General features: G+C 35.0%; 2 protein-coding genes across 2 annotated transcripts; one reads left to right on the top strand and one right to left on the bottom strand.

Annotated features, from left to right (window-relative positions):
* Positions 1-2,067: 2,067 nt before the first annotated feature.
* On the bottom strand, positions 2,068-2,581 carry LOC132741073 (protein qua-1-like). The gene is made up of 2 exons (XM_060729161.1): positions 2,395-2,581; positions 2,068-2,309 (listed from the first exon to the last, which is right to left on the bottom strand). The coding sequence occupies exons 1-2, from the start codon at positions 2,579-2,581 to the stop codon at positions 2,068-2,070; spliced, it is 429 nt and encodes a 142-aa protein (XP_060585144.1).
* Positions 2,582-4,290: 1,709 nt separating this feature from the next.
* LOC132741051 (kelch-like protein 10) lies at positions 4,291-10,403 on the top strand. Its single transcript, XM_060729140.1, has 4 exons — positions 4,291-5,602; positions 7,990-8,181; positions 8,820-8,939; positions 9,563-10,403. The coding sequence occupies exons 1-4, from the start codon at positions 4,318-4,320 to the stop codon at positions 9,853-9,855; spliced, it is 1,890 nt and encodes a 629-aa protein (XP_060585123.1). The 5' UTR covers positions 4,291-4,317; the 3' UTR covers positions 9,856-10,403.
* Positions 10,404-10,989: the final 586 nt, after the last annotated feature.

Below are 10,989 nucleotides of genomic sequence, written 5' to 3'. Positions count from 1 at the left end.
CAACTTTTTGCCACCACGACCAGAAGGACCTGTGACACTATTCAAAGATTCGAGCCAGTTTAAAACAAATTTTTCTTGCAATTTAGTTGTAACAATATTCACTATAGTATGTTTTGGAATGGAAATTCTTATATCACTATTGGAGTGCATTGCAGTTTTTTAACCTATCATTAACATAGAAAAACCAGTTCTTACATGACCTACTTGCTGCAGATGCAGAACAAAGTGCAACTCGTTTGTTTACTCTACAATCAAGCATATAAGACAATCTAGATAAATGAATAGCAATGGATTTCGATTTTGAGTATGTTTTACATCACTATAGATTACATAGTGTTTTGTGCCTATTTGCGGTCCATTTCTTTATCATCATGTCGCATGTTTGAAACGCCTGACCAAAAAACAACAAAACATATTTAAAAAACGACTGCATCAAACAACAAGGCATGAATTGGCAATTATTAAGTATTTTCCCTATTGAACATAGAAGGACCGAAATATTGTGTTATTTAAGAAATAATATATTCAAAACTGATTTTGCTAAAACCGTCGCGCTGAAAACAAGTACGGAAACAAATCAGGCGCAATTTAGCTTAATGTCAGGTACGGCGGCATTTATTTGTTGATGTCGTGTTCGATTCGAACTCGTCATCATCATCATCATCTTCAGTAATCGCCTCACTCTTCATAGAGCATAACCGCGATGAAACTAAAACTATGTACATGCGCAGCAATTGGCTTCCTCTTTACAGTTAAAAGTTGTCTATTTACATATTCCTAAAAAACTGGTAAAACTGGCAATGTGTCTAGTTGGTGGTATTGTGTTTCATCAGCGCCGACTTGAACCCCTCCAAGGTTGGTTTCTCAACAATTTGTATGGGTAGGCGATTCCAGAGATGATGGTGGCCGGAAAGAAGCTGTTCTGGTACACAGATTTCTTATAAGTGAGCTGGCTGAGTTGTTGTGGGTTGCCTCTTGATGTTCTTGCATTACGTAGCGGGGGATCTGGTGTGACATCTACAAGGTCATGCTTGATCTTATAGAGCATGGTGACTCTTGCCATGTCCCGTCTCTTCTGTAGAGTGGTCCAGTGTAATGAGTTTACCATCTCTGTGACCCTGCTCTTGCGTGAGCAGTCGTTCGGATACGCATCGCTACGCTCTCGTGATATAATTCCACGTATCCGAACTCCAAACAGTGCTTTTATTTAGCTATAATACTTCAAGGCGTTCAATTTTCTAAACTTGGCGACCTCATATGGGAGTTAAACCAACATACGTTTTTCTGGAATCCAACATGCCTTTTTAACTGATGCAAATTTCAGTTTCCCCGTGATTGTTGCCGTTTTGTGTTGTAAACATAGATATTTTTACACTATTTTCTATCAGAAGACAAACGCCATTTTACAATGGAATGGGAAATTTCACGAATACCCACGAGTATGGTACATTCTGGCCAGTACCCGGGTCCAAATTTAGTCCAAATAAATTATGCAATAGCAGATATGTATAAACGTTTTTTGTTGTTGTTGTTTTTTACAGATACAACTTACTTATCCTGAAATAAACACCACTGATCCTGTATTGAATCAGCCATTTTGCCGCTGAACTTTAGGCCCAAGGAAATTACAAATGTACTTTTTACAGAATATTTACCCTTATTTAATCAATTAGATAGACATTGGCACTTTCTGGAATGATTTTCTTCTCATCAAAGATAATGGCAATGTAGATTTCATTATATCACAATGCAATACTTCGTGAATTATGTCCGGCTTCAAGTACGATATATATTCAATCTTTGATGACACATAATCATGCAAAGGTTTCGGCTTAACTGTTTGTGTTATGGATTAGAAGGATATTCTTGCGACTTTTGCAGATATCTATTGTTTCCCTGTATGTACATTTGCACGTCCTAAAGAAATCTTAAAAATTACCCTCCTCAAATTTGCCTCCCTATTCAGAAAAATAAACTCTTGACTTTTCAGAAGAGGAGCCAATAAAGAGGTATTGGAAACACTGTAAAAATGTTGTTTTTTATGAAACAGAATCAGTGATTCTTAACTTAAACATCTTTATAATCAACAACATCATCACAACCACTAGACCCATCATCATTGCAATCACAACCATCATCACCGTTACAACAATTATCATCACCATTGCCACCACCACTATCATCACCATCATTATCACCATCATCACCACAACGTTCATTATCCCTAAAACCATTAACATTACCATCACCACCATCCTCATTACCACCACCAACACCACCATCTTTATCAACGCAATGATCATCATTACCTCCAACATCATCACACCACAATTATCATTTCCACCATCATCACCATTACCATCCCGCCACCACCATCATCACCACCATTATTACAACCATCACCACCATCCTCATTACCACCACAGCTGTCATCATCACCACCTACAATCACAACCACCACCATCGACATTACTACCACCACTATCACACCACCAAAACCACCACCATCTTTTCTGCCACAATTATCATCATAATCCCCATTATCATTATCACCTCCACCATCACCACGCATCATCATCATCATGATCATCATCATCACCACCTTTTTTGAGCAATAATTTCTACATCATTTGATAACTGCAGTTGAAGTTCTGAAACTGGTCAAGCCTACCCTTAATAAGGCACTTCCTTAATATTTTCTATTTGGATATACTCGTAATTTACATTTGGCACAGCTTTGGTTAGGCTTCAAAGATTGAATGGCTACACAATTTTATTAGAAGTTAGGCACTATACTTTCTCTAATGCGCTATAGATGTATTTTCACGAAAAATGAAAAGAAATTAAATTTAATCATGTTGAGTAAAATGTATCTCATGTTTCACGAAAACAGGAATCTTCAATATATTTTTTATTTAATGTTCCATGGAAAAAATGATAAAAAAGAATGTTTATAAACATTAATATATTATAGAGGCGCAGTTTAAAAACACAATTTATCGCGCCCGTTTTAATCTATGTTGAGCAAGCATAATATTTCAATTTGTGATTATAAAATGAATAACTGAAGCTTCTGGCTGTCAGAGAAGAACATCTAAGAAAGTAGTCCCTAAAAACAAATTTGACCTGACTACGCCCACTTTCATATTTATATTTAATATTTCTTTTTAACAAATATTAAGTATATTTTGACCGATATAGCACCATATTTCATTAGTAAAATTAAATGAATAGAGATTATTCCTTTAATACAGGATTTAATTTTATCGAGTGGTATGAAAATAAATATTTCATGAGTGGCGGTTTTCTATTGGATATTACAATTTGAAAGAGTTCCCCTTAAATTTCTGTATTGGCTGGATTTAGAAAAAAAAGTATATACAGTCCGGCAAGACAGCAGTGAAAATAAGGAAAATATGTTTCACTGCAGTGAAAAAGTTTTTACAAAATTTTTAGTGAAAATACGGAAAATGAAAATACACATTACCAATATGTCATCAATATTTCTCAATATTTCATTTACAAGTAAATAATAAAAGAAGATATTTTGATACGATTTTCCTTTTTTGCCGACAATATTTTGATATACATGTAATATATTAAATTATTACACGTTTAAGCATAAAATTTTACTTATATATAACGAGTCAATGGATTTCGGCAGAGTTTCGGCTATTGGAGCCAGGGAGTGACCGTTGTACACATTAGAAACGACAGAAAAAAATAATAAAATACGCATGCAAATGGCACATAACATTGTTCACCAATAAAATCATATTTTAAATATCAATGATAGCATTGTCATTCAAGTAATACCATGTGAGTTATTTTCATAGCAACAGACTCCCTACGAAAGTAGTGTACATGTGGCCTAGTCAATGCTATTTAAACAAAAAATGCATTTTTTTTGCTATTTACATTTCGTCAGAAACTATGGATGTATTTCAACTCAATATCTTTTAAACCTGCATGTTTATATTCTTTTTTAATGTAACAATGAAAGAATGTCATTTTAGGCCTACACATAGGTGTCAATAAATTTTACGCCAATAACAAACATAGATCTAAACAACGCCTCGGGTAGGAAGAAATAGCATAAAACTTTTTAAAAGTCTGATTCGTTAAGCTTTACATGATATTATTAATTCATTTGCATAAAAATATTTCAAACAATTTCTCAAGACAAATTTCAATATAAAGAAACATCTAGCGAATGTCAAGTTGCCAACTGAACGGTAATAACTTGAAGTTTGCCGCCAACGTAAAGTAGGTTGACGTCATGATATTCGACGTCATGACAACAAAACATATCAAGGAATGAAAATGGAGGATACAACATATTCAAAAGATGAGCTTGAATTTCGACGGAGTCTTGCTTCAATGCGCGAAACGGGGACATTTTGTGATGCAACGCTATGTATACCTGGGGAGGAGAAAACGTTTCCTGTTCATAGAGCTGTTATGTCAAGCTGCAGTGATTTCTTCCGTTCACTTTTCACAAATGGTCTTCAGGAAACATTGCAACACGAAGTAAAGATTCACGACGTCACATCGAAAGCTATGGAAGTAGTTATTGAATATGCTTATACAAAACAGGTTACCATAACTTCAGACAATGCTGAAGAAATATTTGCTGTTGCGGATCGTTTTAATGTTCTTGGGTTACTAAAAGAATGCATAGACTTTTTCTCTGCAGAAATTTCGCCGGAAAATTGTATAGGTTTTCTTAGATTCGCAAGATATTACAACAACAAAGATCTTAAAAATATATGCTGGGCATACATAACTCGCCATTTTAATGACGTAGTGGAGAAAAGTTTCGAGTACGTGCATCTCAATACTGATGAGCTCAGTGAAATAATTGGTGACGACAGATTGAATGTGAAAACAGAAGACGAAGTGTTCGACGCCGTGATGAAATGGATAGAGTTTTCATTCAGGGAAAGGAAAGAACATTTTAAAACTCTTCTAGACCGCGTAAGATTCCCCTATATTACAGAAGAATGTTTTCAAGACAAAATTGTCCACCGCCGTGATTTAAAACGCGGGCCTTGTTGGGACAGAATTTCCTTATCATATAACCTAGTCAAGAAGTTTCGTTCATCTAAAGATCCAACAGAGAAATCAAGAACCAAAGACCTAGCAAGGTGGATAAAACCAAGAATACCAAGTAGCATCATTTTTGTTTTGGGTGGCTGGGCAAAAGACGGTGTGACTGACTCTGTTGAAACGTACGACCGGAATACTGACCAATGGTTCCAAACTCACGAATGCGAGCTTCCACAACCTAGGGCGTATCACGGGACTATCACGCTACGTGATAACGTGTACGTTGTCGGCGGTTTCAATGGGTCCCATTATCTGAACAGTGTTATTTGTTTCAACGTATCTAAAAAGAGATGGGAGGAACGGGCACCAATGTATATGTCCAGGTGTTACGTTAGTGCCGTAGAAATGAATGGCGTCATTTACGTATGCGGCGGCTACGACGGAAGACAAAGGCACAACTCAGCAGAGAAATATAACTGGGAAAACAACCAATGGTCAATGATAAAATCAATGTACCATCAGAGAAGCGATGCTGGTGCTACAAAACATAAAGGTATTTAAAGTTATTAAAGTTAAATTTGAGGAATGCATCTAATTAGAGGACCCCGAAAGATGAATTGTATTAGCGTTCTTGCTAAGTTTTTGCGGGTAGCAGCCCAGCACATCCTCCCCCTTCCCCCTATTTTTACATATTTATTACTAAAGCTGCAACATAAAATTCAGCATAACACCTTTCGTAATAGAATAATCTAATTCGTGATTTTGATGGTACATGTTGAATATACAACATAGCATTATTCTTTTTAACATTCTGTGTCTTAACCCCTGCGAAATGGGTTTATGAATGTCATGAACTTATTCAAGAACTTCATTAACTGGTTCATGAATACCAAAAAAAATGTCCATCAATTTAGATTCATAAACAGGCGTTTATACATGAACATGCTGAATTTCAAGAACTAGTTTAAGAATTGTTGAAATGGTTCATGAATGTCAGGAAGGGTTCATGAATGTCAGGGAATGGTTCATGAATGTCAAGAAGGGTTCATGAATGTCAGGGAATGGTTCATGAATGTCAGGAAGGGTTCATGAATGTCCGGGAATGGTTCATGAATGTCAGGAAGGGTTCATGAATGTCAAGAAGTGTTCATGAGTGTCAGAAAGGGTTCATGAATGTCAGGGAATGGTTCATGAAAGTCAGGAAAGGTACATGAATGTCAGGGAATGGTTCATGAATGTCAGGATGGGTTCATGAATGTCAGGAAGGGTTCATGAATGTCAAGAAGGGTTCATGAATGTCCGGGAATGCTTCATGAAAAAATGCGGTGATGAAACTTAACATTAACTTTAAATTACACAATTGAACTTAGAATTAGACAATTGAGAAATTTCCAATGCTAGTGACTTCATTAACTCAATATTCATGAACCAGAACTTACAAGCTTAACTGGGTAAATTCTCCTACGTAATTTAAATGTTTAAAGGTATGGCCATCCTATACCATAATGCATTACCTCCTCTCTGAAGAGTACTCAAATAGTTAAATATATTGACACTAAATGCCGTGGGTTCAAGTCACATAATGGTCATCTTTTTTTTCTTTCTTTTTCTTCTTTTAACATTATTAATGTGTCTCTCATATCCCTTTTAGGAAGAAAAAAATGTTAAATTTTATTTATTTAATTTAAATACAAAATGTAGATATTTATCAGCTAAATAATGCTAAATCTTATAACAAATATAGTACCTGTTATTTTCAAAGTGCAATAAAATCAAAACTAGACGGTTAAAGTATTTGATACATTTTTTATTCTACTAGATAAACCAATATACTTCTGGAAAAAAATGGGGAAACTTTGAAAACAGGCACTCATTTTAGTAAATTTTGGGGATTTCTTTAATTAGGTTCTCCAAGTAGGAAACTGGTCAAACACATGTTAAAAATGGATGTGGTAGGGTAACATTTATAAACATATTTCATAAATTTTGAGCAGAAACAATCATTTTGCTTGTATGGATTGTTAGCTGAATGTTACTTTTTGTTTCTTACCAAACATGAATGGGAAAACATTTTTCATAAGGATGATATTGTAGATTATTAAAAGGTTCCTTATTTCTTAAAAGGGCCCTTCTTACATCCAAGATTAAATTCAGAAAAGTGGCCATAACTCGATTTCCGTACGGGCAAGTTTGTTTAAATCAAAGATGGTAATAAGTTCAAGTCCTAAATGTTACTTAGATCACAGCTTAGTTTAGTTTAAACATATTTCCATAAGCTCGACTGTAAAACTCTTACAACTTCTATTAATAATCATTTATCACACACCCAAGCCGCTTTTGCAACTCCGTAAAAATGGTATTGCACAGCCGTGCATATATTTTGACTGATAGCGTAATTTGCGTTATAAAAAGCAGCGCTAAAATTAATGTTACCGTTATACTGAAGGCGCGCATAATATTATTTTATTCAACTAGTTCAATAAATTCAGTTTTAAGTTTACACTCATTCATTATCCTCTGTATCCAAAGTCGCTTCCCGAAAAGATGTTATCTGCAAATATATAGTTGAGAGGGGCTCAAACAAACGATCCCTTGGTTGGGAGGCAAATAACTTTACCACCGTTCCCAGAATATCAGAAACAGAATGGCTAAGTTAAGAACACCCAGACTCTTAATCTAACGGTCGCGGGTTTCGTCTTTCTTAGTTCACACTGTGTTTATTGTTTATGGCACCATGTACGTAACATATGAGCATGCCTATGTACCCAAAAGTAGTTTGATATTAATGGGTCTGCTGGCAAAAAATAATCTTACACAAGTGATGTCACTGCTCGTCGGGCGGTTTGTCCCCTATATTCTTTTATCGGCGCGAACTCAAACAAAACTAAATACAGTCCTGGTAATCTGCCCTGACATTCTGTTCTTTGATTTCGTTTTCAGGGAAGATGTATGTAGCTGGAGGATTTGACGGTCAGAGTTGCTTGTTTTCTGCGGAAGTGTACGACCCTTTGGTTGACCAGTGGACGGTGTTAGCACCGATGTCTACTCGGCGCAGTGGCGTCAGTCTGGTTTCGTGTGACGATAAGATTTATGCAATAGGAGGATATGACGGATCCAGACGGCTAGATACAGGTTTGTTAAATTGCGATGAAATATGAATGAATTTTATTTTATTTTTGTGAATTTATTGTAGATTATTGAAGATTTAATAATTTTAAAGGCAACAAATACTGAAAGGCAACAAATACCGACACTGAACACAATTTGTATTATTTTCCGTACATGCAAACACTGTTCTTTCGATACTGCTTTGCAGTCTTCAAAAAATCACCATTACCTACAAATGAGCCGTCCGTTCTTTCATAAAGCAAAAGCATACAAAACGGAAACGTTTACATCACGCATGGAGTGACTTGCGCTAGATACTCTAAGGACAAATCTGAAACATGATAATAATGATGATGATGATGATGATGATTATATCATTGTTGTTATTCTAGTTGTTGATGATGATGATGATGATGATAATAATAATAATAATGATGATGAGGTTGATGATGAAGATGTTGGTGATGATGATGATGACGACGACGACGACGACGATGATGATGATGATGATTATGATTATGAATTTTGTTTTTGATGCGGTTTCAAATGAAAAAAAAATGCAATGAATTAAATGAAATGATTGTTACATAAATTTTAATCAAATCTTATTATTTGTTCTTTACCTATCTGTTATTTATTAAGTGTAAAACAATTAATTTCAGTGGAGCACTATGAACCTCAAAGAAGACATTGGTACTCCTCAGTGAGCATGATTCTTGGGCGGAGCAACTTCTCCAGTGTCGTCATGGATGAACTAATCTACGTCATGGGCGGATATGACGGTAAGTGATAGGTGCAAATTGCATGCTCTTGATGTATACTCAAAACAGTAAAAACAGAGAATATAACACTAACTTCAGCGTGCTTTTGCTCCATGTTGGTAAAACGTATATTGTATATATGATGTCACGTCAAAATATATGCACGGTCGTGCCATACCGACTTTAAAGAGTCGGAAAAGCGGCGTTTGTTCACGCTGCCACTGGTAATGCATTATATTAATTTTCTTTCTTAAAGGAGTGTTAATCATTTTATTGTAAAAGATTAAATATGCATACATAGCGATTCCTAATTCATGATGTAGGTTTTTGCATGCATATGTGTAATGCACGAACAGAACTCTGTCTATAAATAATTTAGGATGAGAAGCGCAAAAACGACTTTAGCTCGAGCCAACAGATTGTGCTACACCACTTCATGACAGACTACTCTGCGTCTAACTTAATAATCTTTAATTTCTATACAATGTCATACTATAAATTGTACATGTATACGGGACTCCATTTCCATTAGTTTACATACATCATTTCAGAACAATATTGGCAATCTCGAAAATAATGAGTATTGGCAATCTCGAAAATAATGAGTTAAGTCTTTATAGATCATTACATTGTTACATTAACAGGAGAAAAGACATCACCGGAAGTTGAGTGTTACAATCCTGTAAAAAAGGCGTGGTTCGCTATGAATGACATGAACATTGGTCGGAGTGCAGTCAGCGCATGCGCAGTCAGGGACATTTACAATGCGCGCGACTTCAGTTTTCACGGTAACGCAAGCTTGTGTTCAACATTAGAAACCAAACTGAAAACCCCGACAAAAACCGCAGAAAATGTCGAATTTGCTGGAAGATTCGCAAAGTGGAGAACGTCCCCTCATTGCAGCAGATTGAGTGATACCTTTGAAACTATGATATAAAACCATAACATATACATGTATTAAAAAGCGTATAAATAAAAGCAGAGTAACTAAATTTTAAAAAATCGCGGTATTGTATCTATCCCCCTGACTGATGTCATTTTCGGATTATAAAGTCAGATTTGTTTCTTCCGGTCACATGGATGCATATTTGCTTGTCACAAGACACGGAAAAAAGGCTATTTAATCCGAAAATTGCCGAGTTCAGGATAGATGGATTACCTTTATTATTCAATTGCAGATGATTATTAAATAACCTGTTAAATGACTTTTATTTCAGCCTCAAATATTTGGTAAAAAACTTCTTCTTTTTCCAGAAAATTGTGAAACGGAAGTTAAGTTAATGCATAGTTTCATTGTTTATATTAGAGGAGTCTAAATAATTACAAATCCACTATGAAAATTTGTAGGTATCGTACATAAGAATACTGGCGTCTTTTCGTTGATAAACATTTATGAATTTGCAAAACATTGAAAATAACAGGAACATCTTTGTATTGCCTTCAAATTAATAGCTTTGAACACTTACAACTCATAACTGTGTCTGGTAAATCACTTATTGTAAAATCATGACAGACAATTTAAGGTTTTAGAGATTTATTTAACATTGGTATATCATTTTGAATTTCATATAAAAATTAAAAAACAAAAAAACAAGCAATGAATATTAGAAAAATAAAATAATACAAGATATAAAATGTTTTGTTTGATTTATAAACATACACGTTAAACATATTTCAATACCCACTGTTTGTTTTGTAGATTTAAAGGTACTCATTAGAGCAGTGAAATATATTCTATATCAATAAAAGTTACAGTTGTAAATCACTTGATGTTATTTTTCTCAGTTTCGATAGAAATTGTGATAACATTTATGAATATTGAGAAAAGTCATTCACAGTGAAAGGTTGCTAGACTTTAATCGAGCTTAACACTTTTAGAAGTCAGTTTATACTGCTCAGGAACATATATCATAACACACATGTTCCCTAAATGAAGATCACACTGTGCTTGAACACAATATTATATTTAAACCGTTTTCTTCAAAATATATCCTTCCCGTTCCATTTTTGAACTGAGGACCTCATAGTTTAATATTGACCGAGCAGTCAGCCCGCAAACATTTAAAGGGCC

This window comes from Ruditapes philippinarum, unplaced genomic scaffold (genome assembly GCF_026571515.1).
Source record: "Ruditapes philippinarum isolate M1 unplaced genomic scaffold, ASM2657151v2 ctg3252_1_1_1_1, whole genome shotgun sequence".
Classification (NCBI taxonomy): domain Eukaryota; kingdom Metazoa; phylum Mollusca; class Bivalvia; order Venerida; family Veneridae; genus Ruditapes; species Ruditapes philippinarum.
This window is presented reverse-complemented; position numbering and strand designations above follow the sequence as displayed.